This window comes from Lepisma saccharinum, chromosome 26, assembly GCF_977018435.1.
Source record: "Lepisma saccharinum chromosome 26, izLepSacc3.1, whole genome shotgun sequence".
In the NCBI taxonomy this organism is placed as follows: domain Eukaryota; kingdom Metazoa; phylum Arthropoda; class Insecta; order Zygentoma; family Lepismatidae; genus Lepisma; species Lepisma saccharinum.
In genome coordinates, this window is record NC_139254.1 from 50565724 (window position 1) to 50580427 (window position 14704).

The window sequence follows — 14704 nt, forward strand, 5'->3', positions numbered from 1 at the left end:
GAGGACCTGCATCTATGGGCTTGCCACAGACGGCAGTATGCAACCGTTTGCCCGAGTAGACAGTTGTGCAGGTGTGGTTACAATGCCTCAGACGATTGAAAGTTCCGTGGAGTGTGAACTACGTGCTGTCATTTCTTTTCTAAGTGCAAGAGACATAAAAGCAGCCGAAATCCATCGGCAGATTGCAGAAGTGCATGGAGACAACACTATGAGCGATAGCATTGTAAAAAGATGGGTAAGGGCATATAAAGATGACCGTACAAACGTGCACGACGAGGGACGAAGTGGGCGACCATCTGTCATTAACGATGACCAGGTGCAGCAAGTTGATGAAAAAGTGCATGAAAACAGACACTTTACGAATTCATCTTTATCTACGGAGTTTTCGAAAGTGTCACGCAATGTTCTGTATGAAATTGTGACAGTACACTTAAATTACCAGAAGTTGTGCTCACGGTGGTTATCACATCAAGCGGCCGATTTCTATGAAGATGGCATTCAGAAGCTGGTCGTATGATACAATAAGTGCCTTAATGTAGGTGCCAATTATGTTGAAAAGTAGATGTAGGCCCAGGCTTTCATGTAAAAATAAAATTATTACAACATGTGTCCTTTTCTTTATGTAATATCAAAGTGGAACTTACTTTAAAAATATGCCTCGTATAATTTTGTACCCAGTATTTGTCAAAGCTGTCCCGGGCTGTGGTTGTGGGGTCTAAAGTGTCAGACTGTAGGTTAGGTTCGGGCTACAGGATGCATGCTGGTAAGAGCCTACTGGGGGACGATTAACAACTTTTCTCTTAACATTTTTGCCAGTGTCTACGACTGATTGCCATCCACCATAGTGAGGAAATTGGGGCACTATGAATGAGTAGCATAACTTGGTCATGGAAACCTACAACTACTGTGGATTAATTGTGCTGACCACATATCACTCCGTACATGGTTCGATGATTGACTTCAGTAGCTCGCTTGTTGATTGGCTGCTTTGGAAGTTGTGACTCCCTCCCAAGCTGCAAATGCACAAGAGTCAGGGATGTTATGGAAATAATCTTACTCTACCTTGACCTCGTCCTGAAATAGAATTCACTGTGAGGATCTTCTAAGAAGGATAGTTTCATAGGAACGTGAAAATTTTCAGTGAGAAACGCCTGTTATATTGCGAGGGACTTAAGGGTGTGTGTGAACAAAATGGAGGGAGGGATTTTTTGGCATTGTTAGGGAAATTTCAGTCTGAGTCAGGAACGTCAAAGAATTTGAATTTGAATTAAATTATTTTGGGTGCATCAGCACTGAGGCTATTTTGCACCCATCACACTATACGGGGTCCAGCCCCTTATACTAACAAAATTGAAAAACTGTCTGAAAACTAAAACTTTCTTACCTTGGTTAAAAGCTGAGGCTAAAAAGGGCGCTCAGCACAAATAAGGACAAAACATAGGAAGACACAGAATTATACAGGCCATGGGGCCAGTTGCCAGAGCCTCATTAGTTTGCAGTCCAGGGTGTACTTCGTGGAAGTGAGGTTGACTAATGGGTGCACAATGTGGAGGAGCACCCCTTACACCCCAGCAATGTCAAAGAATCACTGCTCTCTGAGGCTGCATGGTTTATTCGATGCGAGTGAAAAGTGGAAATATGATTGTGTGATATTATTTGTGTAATATCCTTCAACGAACATTTCATATTTTGCAGCTGATGACGTGCAATAGTTTTCCAAATGCAAGAAATTTCATCATTTCTCACAAAGGTAAGCCTTAAATTTATTTTTTTGTCATTAAAACTAAAATATGTCTCAATTTTCCAGAACTATAGCAATGTGAAAATCTTAACCATAGAAGAAACAGCAAAAAAGCATGTAAAAATAACACCGAATTTTACCCTAAAAACTGCGAAAAATAACACCAAATTGCAGTACATTATAACATTGAAATTTAGGGGAAAATAAAAAGAAAACTTCACGTCCATACTCATAACATATTTAGTATATTGCAAAATCATGTAGCAAATTTAAGCCAAGATGTCATTATTTTGATGTCATTATGTAGTTATTAAATAAACACATACCTACAATAATATATTAACTCGTATTTTCAATAAATTAAAAATACAAAACTTTCTTACTTACGTGAAATGAGTATCTATTTTGTGCAATGACTTTTCGGAAACAACTGTTTCCTTCTTCAGTTTCTTTTCTCAGCTATCCGAAATATACCATAGCCTCGTCAAATCATGTCATTCATCAGGGGAAAGCAAACGGTACAAATTTGGTAAAGGTAAAATTTGGAAAACACTTCTAAAACTGTTGTTACCCTCATGCTCTCTATCATTTGTTAAAACTATCACTATAAAACCTTCGCACTAAAAGTCCTATGTACAACTAAAACAGTTGCTTCCGAAGTTACACAAGCACTTATCCCACTGTTTCACCAAGAGGTAAATACCATGCTCGTGGAACTCCTTGGCTGAGATCGGAACCAGTTGCGAACATTGTCCATGACTTCTTTGTCCTAGTGGAAGCACTAACCCTTCAATGCCTTTTTCAACGGAACAAAGATATGGAAGGTGCATGGTGATAGATTAGGGCTATATGGTGGGTGTTCCAGCACTGTCCACCCAAACGTCGCCAACATGTTCTTTGTAACAGCTGACGTATGTGGCTGCACGTTGTCATGCAGCAAAACCACTCCAAAGGACAACAGACTGGGCTGTCTGACTGCCTACATATCATGTGCTCACGCACGACTATATAGGGCGAGTCCATTATGCAGTAGGGGTTTCCTTCCTTACCTCCCACTCCACCTCTACACAGGGTTGTTGCCATACACATACATAAATATAACCGAATACATGCACTGTTCTACTTTCATTTGATCCACCCTCATATATCTTGAACATGGGCTGTTGCACCACACATTATTCTCATTTTAGCAACTTGGGAGTAAAACTTGATATCCCTCACTTTGTTCAAATTTGAGATAACATTGGTTTCAGTTGCTGCACAGTCTCCTGTTGCTCACACATTAGTGAAAAAAGTCCAGCCAGTAGCCATCAATTGGCTAAAACACACAAAGATCCAGATAATTCATAAGGCCCAATGCAATGGACGAACTTTTGCCTGAATTTTTCTTGGAAATATATAGTTTTGTGGGTTATTAAGTTTGGTAACGGTTCCGGTTGTTTTATGATTTTGTTCAAATTCTCATAGCAGGAAGACTAATTATCGTAGAATTTTGGAAATCATTGCTACACGAAATTTGAACCTTTCTTAAAGTAATGAGCACTGTTTGGCTTTCGAAAAAAGTTATGTTGAAAAAAAAAAAACTTAAAAATTACCTTATGCAAGCATGCGCACTTCCCATGGACAATGCACTTTACGTTGACAAGCAACTTTAAATATCGTAGACTAGTGGGAATTAATGTAGAAGTAAATCAGAACCTTAGTAGAAGGCATTTAGGAACTTTACCTTAATCCTAAGAGAACCAAACTGGCCTGCCTAACTTAACCACAAAAGCACATATTGAACAAAATCTTAAGTAATCACTAAAACTCTGCAGTATGTGTTCACAGAAATAAATCAAAATAGAATCATATTAAAATTGTATTCGTAGCACGATGAAATCGCAATAAAACAAAAGGAACTAGAGCCTTACGTTTTACTCCCCAACCTCTCATTTGTCAAAACTCTCCCTGACTTCCCAACATTATATGACTTACCAAATTCTGCAGTGCAAGAAGCCAATCCGCCATACACAAAGAGCCTCCAATCTCTCCCTCCCATTCCCTTCCCGGATGACTCATGAGAGGATCCTTCTTCTGCAGGAACCTCTCTGCCAGCTGATGATCTGGCCAGGGCAGTAGTTCTACTATATCCTGTGAAAGGAAGATCAGTCAAAGTAAGCCACAACACGTTAAAAAACTTCTCACGTCACGTGCCAGCAACATCTTTGTGAAACACCACACAAAACAAATACATAGAATGCTGAAAGGCACTTTAAAAGTCTCTTCAATGTAAGTACAAAGTAGTTTATGAACCTGGAAAAACTGCAGGACAAAACTTATCTGGTTTTAAGACTTATTACAAAAATCTTCTAATTAACTCTGGTATATTTAGTATTAAATGTGAAAGTGACAGAAAATATATAGGGCAATGCAAAAGACCTATCAAGGACAGTTCTCAAACCACTTAGGGTACATTCGAAAGAAAGTAGGGTACTTCTGGGTTGTCCAAACACATTCCTGAAACCAACTATCAATTGCCAGCAAATTGAGTTACCCCTTTAGTGCAATTATGAAGATTGTGCTTCCATTTTTCTGTCTAAAAAATAATTATTCTTTGTCAGTTATAATGTGTCATTCACTTGAGTGCTAAAAGGCCATATGATAATGCTTACCATAAACCGCTTTATAAAATTTGTCAAAATAAACATGCAGTGGTTTTGCCGCAGATTTGTGAAAATGACAAATGTTCCAGCTACAGCTAAGTCCCTACTGTATGCATTCCTATCCTTCCAGCACTTCTAAAATACTTGCAATAAGGGGTTAAAGAATTTGTACTTACCATGAGCAAAGTCAATGTCGAACATGTTTCACATTTGCTGCCACACATGTGTGACAACATCTAAATAAATTATTATTAAAATTCACAAGTTTTTGCCTCAATTTCGGTTCTTACATAGTCTTTAGGTTCATTCATATTGTGTCCCCCCCCCCCTGATAAATCTTATTATTAAGTAATCCATAAGTAGAAAGTGACATGATGATTTTAAATATGTGGGAAAGGAAGATATTACAACGAGTATATGGACCAGTGGTAGAGAATGGATACTGGAGAATAAGAATGAACCAGAAACTGTATGATTTATACAAAGACTTGGGACATAGTAGGATATATTAGAAGAAGACTACAATGGTTATGGCATATTATAAGGATGGATGAAGACAGATTGTCTGTTGGATGGTAGACCTGAAGGAAGGAGAAAAGCAGGAAGACCTAGACTACGATGACTGGAGGATGTAAAGAGGGATTTAAAGGAGATGAAAGATAGAAACTGGAGGAGAGCAACAGAGAGAGAAGAATGGTCAACGATAATGAAAGGAAGCCAAGGCCGTAGAGAGAAGGAGTAAGTAAGTAAACTGTTGTTTAATGACAAGGACATTACAAATCTTGAAATCAATACATTTATAAAAATTAATCATATAATTCAGTATTTAAATCTTAATGAATTAACCATTAATAATAACGAAACTAAATTCATGAATTGTAATACAAGCAACACTAATAATAATGTAACACATGCTACTTTTATAGATGATACTGAAATTGATGTTGAACATTCTGCCAAATTATTAGGAATTATAATAGATGAAGATCTATCATGGGATGAGCAGATTGACAACATATGTAGTAAATCAGTAGCTAATCTTTATCCATTGAAACAACTTGTTAAATATAACTTGTCAGTAATTAACAAAACAATTTACTATGGGTTAATATATCCTTATATTGAATATGGTATTATAATATGGGGTAGTACATCTCATAATAAAACATCCAGAATATTACGTCTACAAAAAACAGCCCTACAAATCATGTATAAATTAAACAATAGTTCTACTTGCAAAGAAGTCTTCAAAGAGAATCGCCGGACCCTGTGGCCGAGTAGTTAGCACATCGCGCTACGATGCCAAGAGTCCTGGTTCGAATCCCACTTGGGCTTGGTTGTTTGTGAATGTCCATTCATCAATTTCATCACTCATCCCCATCTTCACAAATTAGCCAAGAGGCACAAAACGCGAAGTAAAATAAACTAAATCAATCAATCAATCAAAGAGAATCGAATAATGACTATTTTCTCTCCCTATATTTATAAAGTTATTTTATATGCTTTAAAGTCTGATAAACTGCCCAAAAACTTTCAATTGCATAATTACAATACCAGAAGTAAAAATGATTATCATCAAACATTCTCCAGATTGCATTTAACACAATCTACATCCATGAATGCTGGACTATGGTATTTCAATCATCTAACGAATAATATCAAAACACTCACCCCTCATAAAAATCTAATTTTAGCTATAAAATAATATTTATTAAATAAAGCTTTGTAGCTATAGTCTTAAGGCATTTATGGAAAATTGAATTATGGATGTTTAGTGACTCATGTTTTCTTTTAACGTTTCTATACTCATACTGTCCAATTAATTTATCTATGAATAATATTAAATGTCCTACTGTTAGTATAGTTCTGTTATCTTATATTTATATGACTAGAATGTTATAATCTTATCATGCAATATAATTCTCAGTGAGTATATTCATGTTTTCTCGGGTGTATTAAATGTGATTGGATTTTATAATTTTATTATTAACTCAATATACAACTATATGTATATGTATAACCACTGTTGTTTTCCATGTTTATGTACTTGGTATTACAGAAATAAAACATTATTATTATTATTATTGTATGTTAGAAGAGTTAAACAGCAGATGTGAGCAGTATGGAATGAAGATTAATGTAAACAAGGCAAAGGCAATGGTCATAGGATGGAAACCAAGGAATATTAATGTAAGAGCAAACAATGAAAGAATCCAACAAGTGGATAGCTTCAAGTACCTCGGATGCACTATAAGCAGTGACATGAGCTGCAAACAAGAAGTGAAAATGAGAATCGCAATAGCAAAAGAAGCTTTCAATAGAAGAAAAAATGTTTTTTGTAGATCCCATGGACATAGGTCTAAGGAAGAGATTAGTGAAATGTTTTGTGTGGAGTGAAGCACTAAATGGTGCAGAAACCTGGACGTTGAGAAGAAATGAAGAAAAACGACTCGAAGGTTTTGAAATGTGGACATGGCGAAAAATGGAGCGCGTAAAATGAACGGACAAGGTAAGAAATGAAGCCGTACTGAAAAGGTTGGTGAAAAAAGATCTATAATGGAGACCATCAAGAGGAGGAAAAGAAACTGGTTAGGACACTGTCTAAGAAGGAACTGCCTCCTAAGGGATGCCTTGGAGGGATTGGTTGAAGGAGGAAAAGTCCGTGGAAGAAAGAGATATCAGTTATTGATGATATTAAATTAAGTGGGTCGTATGCTATTACGAAGATTAAGGCAGAGAATAGGGAAAGCTGGAGATTGCAGTGAAAAACCTGCCAATTAGGCAGAAAACAATGAATGAATGACTGAATAAGTATAAATCACATGGTGTTACATCCTGGCTAGGTGGAGGCCACAAAATCTTACTAATAAGTTTTGCATCAAATATAGATGATGCAATTACGCTATTGATCCATCAACTGTACGAATAGTGGCAGAATCTTGCTGAAAATACACTGATAAGTGTTCTGCATAGGTTAATTCATCAAAGAATATGGTGACCAGACGTCCTCTTTTATCCGGACATGTCCTCCTTTTTAGGTGTCTGGTAAACCTAAACGTAAACCTAAATTTTTAAACGTCCTCCTTTTTTTGGAAACAGTACAGCATCGACCATAGTAAATGGACTGCATAGAAAATGCTTCCACACACAACGGTCATCATTTAAGGCATATCACTTGGGGCACGTTAAGTATTCGAGCAATGCTCACCTAGCATCTGGGAGCTGAACACAATCACTTTGTCCGACTGAGTCATGACGATTATTATAACTAGTTGCTTCGCGCTCTGAGCATGTCCCAGACTGGAACGCATGTAGTCTGTGCAGTTCCTTTTGGATTTATTTATTTATTTTGTGTATTTAGGGTTAGGTGGGAGAACAGCCACAGGCTGAACCTTCCCCTTCATGAAGAAAATTTGAATTTTCAGACACAAAGGTCGGCCAGTTTTTCTTCAGTCACACAAACGCTATACAGAAACTTGTACTGATAGTCTTGATTATTATGTATTATTTACTTTTATGAAATAACGAATCAAAAGTGTAAATTCAACAATGCTCTCGCAAGAAAATATCCACCTTTTAAAGCCTGGAAGAAATGAATATGAGGTAATGTGTAACGTGGCTGTCACTTTCCCTGCTGTTGAAAGAGTGTTAGAAATGTTTGTAGCATTATAATCATATTTCTCTACCCTAAAATTTTAATTCGGTTTGTGAAAATAAGTTAAGCAAAGTTTATTTGTTGCAATTGCATTCACTTATGGGGATATCAAAGAATTGGAAAAGGAGAAAAAATCTGTGCTTCTAATTATAGATATTTCTAGTTATCAAGTGTGTAACAAACATGAGTGTTTACAGTTTTATATTTGTAAAATCTTAAGATTTTTAAAATGTTTGTTATTTCAAATAATGTTCAGATTATCACTGACAACTATAGTTAGACTGGTAAAGTTGTTGTTGAAATATGTCATAATCTGTTCGTGTTGACATCACTTTTTCATCTCAGCAGAGGAAGTGAATGAATATTTTCAAGTAACGATGTTGTGTCAGAGAAACAAAAGAAGGGGAGGAATCAACAAGAACGTGATAACGGAAAGTGGAATGCCAGAATAGTGTTATTGGTTTGCATTAATTTAGTTTCTTTTTGGCAATACGCTGAAATAATAATTATGTGCAGAAAATTTTGTGTCTTTTAGTTTCCTTTGTCCAACATTAATACTATATGAAGTTGTGTGGTAGTGAATGCGATTTGAAATGCTGTAAGAATTGTTCTTTTCGGCTCTAAAACAAAACTAAAGAAACATGTGTAAATCTGTACATTTCTTGTAAGTCTTTATACTATAGGAGATATAGTACAATAGTACAATGTGTTAATTGTTACCCAGCAAGCTCTGATGAATTACGAAGAGTCTCATATTCCCGTCACAAGGAGCAGCAGATTAACTTTGTAATGACTAGTGTCCAACTGGAGGACATTGCAGATGTTAAAGAATAGATTAGGGGATTGCTTTCTTTGCTTAAAGGTAAGAGGAAAGTACTGATAAAATCATCTGAGAAGTATCTGTGAGCAAAGTGTTAGTAAGATTGTTTATATTAATTAAATTATGAATAATGGCAAATGGGTGTTGCCATTTTTTGCAATGTCATGACTTTGTCCTCCTTTTTCGCCATGCTCTGTCCTCTTTTTTCATTGTATTTTCTGGTCACCCTATCAAAGAATGGGTCAAGAATTTCAGTTCTATCACACAAATTGCCCATTGTATCCTCATAGCACATAGCTCAGTAATTCGATGTGCATTAACTCCATACCAGACTCAAATTCTCTCACAGTGTAAGGGTGAACGACAGAAGTTATTTCTGACTTGTAGTATCTGTTATTTTGTGAACATTTGTATCCATGTAACTTAGGGTGACCAGATGTCCTGATTTTCGCGGGACGGTCCTTTCTTTTTTTAGGGTCATGTCCTGCGGTCTGAGATGCTACTCCAAAAAAACAAAAACAAAAAAAACAAAAAACAAATATGTCCTGCTTTTCAATACCATCCTGTGAAATCTCCTGCAAAACATCCAGATGAATTGTTTTCCTTTGTGAAACTGTTAATGTGTTTTATATTAGTATTGTTAGTTTGCAAATAAATACTTGTAGATCTAAAAAGATTTGTGCTCGCTTCGCTTCCAGCCTTGTTCTTATTGTGAAGCTTATATTTATTGCTTATTAGTAGATATTGCATGCAGTCTGTTCATGATATGATATGCAAGGTACTGAGTTATGACTGAAAGTATATGCAGGAGCAATTTGAAAATTAAAAATTGCCCAATTCTGGGGATTTGAATGTTTGATTCATTGATGAGATGATTACTACAGCTGTGACAAGAGACAAATATATCATCAGTATTGATTAATATTTTAATATTATTTCACAATGTATTAATGTTTTATCGTAAGAAAGGAAGGAAACACACAAAAACAGTAAGAACGAGAGACAGGAAGGTTAATCTGTAATATAAGCAAGAGGAGGAACGAAAACGAGAGAGATGAAAAGGGGGGTATGAATGAAGAATATAGAGAATGTCTCTAATTATGTTAATATTTGGTATACTAACTACATTTGGCCTTCTAATCATGAATCTGTTGTTAAAATGCTGCGGACGCATGTAAAAATTCACGGGTAGACCCAAAAACCATTTCCGGCAAGGTTAGGTTAGGTTAGGCAAGCGTAGTTAACATTTTGTTCGTAAAACAATGCGAAAAAGCCTTTTTCTTTAAAAAAAATCAACTTACATGACCTTTTTTCACGATTTCCAGACTTGTCCGCGGCATTTTAACAACTGATTCATGATTAGAAGGCCAAATTTAATTAGTATACCAAATATTAACGTGATTAGAGACATTCTCTATATTCTACATTCGCTCCAAAAGGGGAATATATGAGAAGGGAAGACCTCCATGGCAGAGTGGTTGAATGCTAGGACACCAGGGGTCATGCGGACGAATCACAGCCTGGGCATGGATATTCTTTGTGAGTGTTCATTCATGAATTTAATCATATCATCACTCATATTCATTGAGGGAGAGGAAGGTGACGTTAAAACACATCAAATCAAGAAGAAAACAGATTAATGAGAATTGTGTAATATTTCAGGAGACATGTAAGCAGCATGACTTTTATTTTGCCAAAGAGAGGGGAGGGAGTGTGCTTGACCCTGTGCTCTTTTTGATAGCTGCATCTGTACTTGAATCTGTGTTCTCAAAATAGTATAAAAGCGAGGATATTGTATAAGAAATATCACACACTTTCGCCATGGATCGACGAAGCTTTTAAACTTAAAAATAACTCCTCGGTGTTGTGCGTACATCTTGGTATGGTAGTTCAGGGCGCAAGCTAGGCCTATGTGACCATAGGTACGCCAACAGCCATGCATTGATGCTATGCACAACACTGCAACCATTCTACGTTAAATAATAAAGCTAGCCTAAAAATTAATTTGGAAATAAAAGGCTAAAGAGCAAATATTGGATCAGTTATTATTGCATATCTCTTGGTGTGGTAGTTCGGGGCGCAAGCTAGGTCTATGTGATCACAGGCATGCCAATAGCCACGCATTGAGTTTATGCGTTTTAGTTGAGTCAATTCATCGACAAAGCGAAATCCTCGCATTCGTCAAGTATATTCACATTATAATTGCCATAAATAAAGAATAAAACCTTCTAGTTTATCTACTGCAGCAAGGTGGTGTTATTTCTCTGTGCTGTGAATATTGTCTTTGCCTAACACTATCCCTGAACCTGAGAGGAGTCTGTGTACTTCACCGAGTCTCATCGTTCACCGCTGAGTGTTATGAAGTTATTATTAATAAATATAATAATACGTTTAATAGTATAATAATACAGGCTATGAACGTATCCAAGTATAAGAATGTAGAAATGTTAGATATAAGTAGGTTAGGTAATAATTAGCACACAAACCATGGTTTGAATCTAAATTGGTCAGGTAAGCAGGGGGTATGTGATCAATTGTGTACGATAATTAAAAATCATAGTGCAAATCAAAGTAAAAGTTCCAAACCTATTGAGCTGAAATGGCAAGAAACAGAACCAAAACAGGAAAACTTTCTGCCCCACCCAGCCTCATAAGCAAAGACAGGCACTCACTGAGTCGGGTGGTGGACAATCCAATTCTTAATTATGATGTGAGATTAATCCACGAAAATATTCAAACACAATTACTACAGCAAGCCAAGTTAGGGATACCACCTTGTAATGGAAATGATATCATACTACTGCATCTGAACATAAGATCCATTAGAAATAAATTAGATAAAATAGAAATATTAATGGGGGGAATAAATAACTGTATTTTAAGCATAAACGAACACTGGCTACGGGATGAAGAATTGTAAATATATGTACCTCCAGGTTCCAGATTAATTACTGGCTATTGCAGATCAAACATGAATCATGGTGGTGTATAACTATATATCAGCGACAACCTAGATACCAGTTTTTCAATCTTAGATGTTAGTCAGTTTTGCATAGAATGGTGTTTTGAAGTGGCTGCTATGTCACTGCCAAATTTAAGAACAATTGTTATCTCAGTGTACAGAGCACCTGAAAGTAATGTAGAATTTTTTTATCGAGTGTGTGCAAAATATTATTTTGTACCTAGACAAAAACTTTAACAAACATAAAATAATTATTCTTGGAGACATCAATTTTGACATTCGAAACACCACCCCTAAACAAATATATCTTCTAAATATTTTAAAATCTTTCAACTATTACAGTGCAAACAATAGGCCAACAAGACTAGACTCTTATTTAGATAACATTTTACAAACCTAGATACAGGTATTGGACATTGAAACTGAAACACCTGTGCAAATAGCCTGGGATGTTCGCGGGACTCACCAGAGCCATCTGGTAGTTGAAATCGTACTTATGGACATGTTTGCGGGTCCTTGGTAGTCACTCCAGTAGAAGAGGTTCTTCATTGAAAGTCAAATCGTGTGTGTAGAGTGGTATAATGGGGGACATATCAGACTTCAAAAGAGGGCAGATGGTAAGGGTGCATCTAGCAGGTTCATCTGTGTCCAAAACTGCAACACTTTGTGACGTCTCACGAGCTACAGTATCCAGGGTGATGTGTGCATATGAACAGGAAGGACAAACCACATCCAGGAGGAGCAACTGCACGGGACAATGGAAGTTGTTGGAAAGGGACGTCAGGACATTGACTAGGATTGTTGCACGAAAACGGAAAACCACCACATCGGCAATCACCGCAAAAGTGAATACACCCCTCACACAACCTGTGTGCATGAAAACAGTCCGTCGATACCTGCATAAGGCGAACATTCATGGCAGGGTTGCTATCCCGAAGCCTTTCATCAGTAGCACAAATGCCATAAAGCGGGTTCAGTGGTGCCAGACTCATAAAAACTGGACGTTAGATGACCTAAAATGTGTCATATTCTCGGATGAGTCCAGCTACACGGTGTTCCAAACAACAGGGAGAGTGTTCGTCTGGAGAAGTTCCTCTCATGCATACAACCCAGACTGCTTGGTACCCACAGTCAAACATGGAGGCAGATCCGTGAAGGTGTGGGGTGCAATATCGTGGCAGACTTTGGGCCCACTAATTGTTCTCGAGGGTCGTGTCACTGCCAAGGACTCTAGGACCATTCTGGTGGACCATTTACACCCTATGGTTCAAACACACTTCCCGGACGGTGGTGCTGTGTTTCAGGATGATAACTGCCCTATTCACACTGCTAAACTTACCACACAGTGGTTCGATGAGCATGACAGTGAGGTTGAACATCTGCCATGGCCTGCTCAATCCCCGGATCTCAACATTATTGAGCCTGTATGGGGTTTGTTAGAGGATCGAGTGCGGAAATGTTTCCCTCCACGACGTACATGTGCTGAACTTGTTACTGTGTTTCTGGAGGAATGGCTCCAAATCCCTCTGCACACAGTGCAGGACCTCTATCGATCCTTCCCACATCGTGTTGCTGCTGTACTGGCAAAGGCACCCCAACACCTTATTAAATAAAAATTATGGCTTTCTACCAGGTGTTTCAGTTTCAATGTCCAATACCTGTAAATACTGCTATGAGATCGGGATATTCAATACATTTTATTTAACGGACCACAAAGGCTTATGGTTAAAATTGAACAATAATATACCTCTGAATACTACACATAATCAAATTAAATCTGTTAGACTAATTATTGATAACAGGCTGAATATACTAAGAAACAAATTAAAAGACGTTGATTGGATTCATTTAATTTTCTCAAGTGCAAATGTCGATGCATTATTTGAGAAATTTATCAGTACCATCTCCGATATATATATATATATATATATATATGAAGGGCCAGGGGGAAAAACGATGAATGTCGATTTTTCGCCCATTTTGAGATCGCAACGCCATCTGATAGTTCAGAAGCTGTACTATAAGAATGAGAACGGCCTTGGTTGGGAAACGATGAGAAGTGCCTGAAAAACGCATTATTATTTTGGCATATATTAACGTTCTTATGGAAAGAAATACTTTGTTTTTCATTTCCTGGCAAATTGTCTCGAATGAACATTCATCGTTTTTCCCCCTGGCCCTTCATATATATATAACGACTGCTGTCCTAGAGTACAAAAAAGGAGAAACCAATTAAAGCTAAACGCGAACAAAGGCACTTAGGTCAATGGTATAATCCACACTTGAGTAAATTAAAAATCTTACTTATGATGTATTATAATGGATTTAAAAATGGTAACACAGACAAGATATCTCAAATTGAAATATTTACAGATCAGAAATTAGAAAAGCTAAATGCACAGCAAATGATAAATTTATTAATAACTCCAATAATAAATGCAAAGCAGCTTGGAATGTCATTAAGGCGGAATTAGGCAGAGGGAAACCCAGAAGAAAAGAAAATGTTCCGATTACTCCAAGCGAATTTAATGATTTCTTTGTCAGGGTAGGTAACAAATTGGATACAAACCACAATTCTATGAATGAATTTGATTATGAATATAATAATCTCATGTCACAAGACATCGGTAACATTTTAACTGACTTCCGGTGGCATGAGACCCAACCTAATGATATTTTAAAAGCAGCACAAAAACTAAATAACTCAAAATCTGAAGACTTTTATGGAATGTCGAACTTTGTTGTTTTAAAAAGAATCATTGATATTCTACAGTACCCACTTTGAATTCTCATAAACTGGATGCTGTATTGTGGGCACTTTCCTTCCTACCTCAAGCTTCAGTCCTCATACCCGTGTATAAAAAGGTGATAAATCGAGCCC

General features: G+C 36.9%; 1 protein-coding gene across 1 annotated transcript in view; it reads right to left on the minus strand.

Annotated features, from left to right (window-relative positions):
* Bmcp (uncoupling protein Bmcp mitochondrial) overlaps nucleotides 1–14704 on the minus strand; it is a 45696-nt gene that overhangs the window by 24425 nt on the left and 6567 nt on the right. The window contains exon 2 of the mRNA XM_083112366.1: nucleotides 3719–3874. Within this exon, the coding sequence (XP_082968492.1) occupies nucleotides 3719–3782 (64 nt within the window). The 5' untranslated portion in view covers nucleotides 3783–3874. The remainder of the gene's footprint in view (nucleotides 1–3718; nucleotides 3875–14704) is intronic.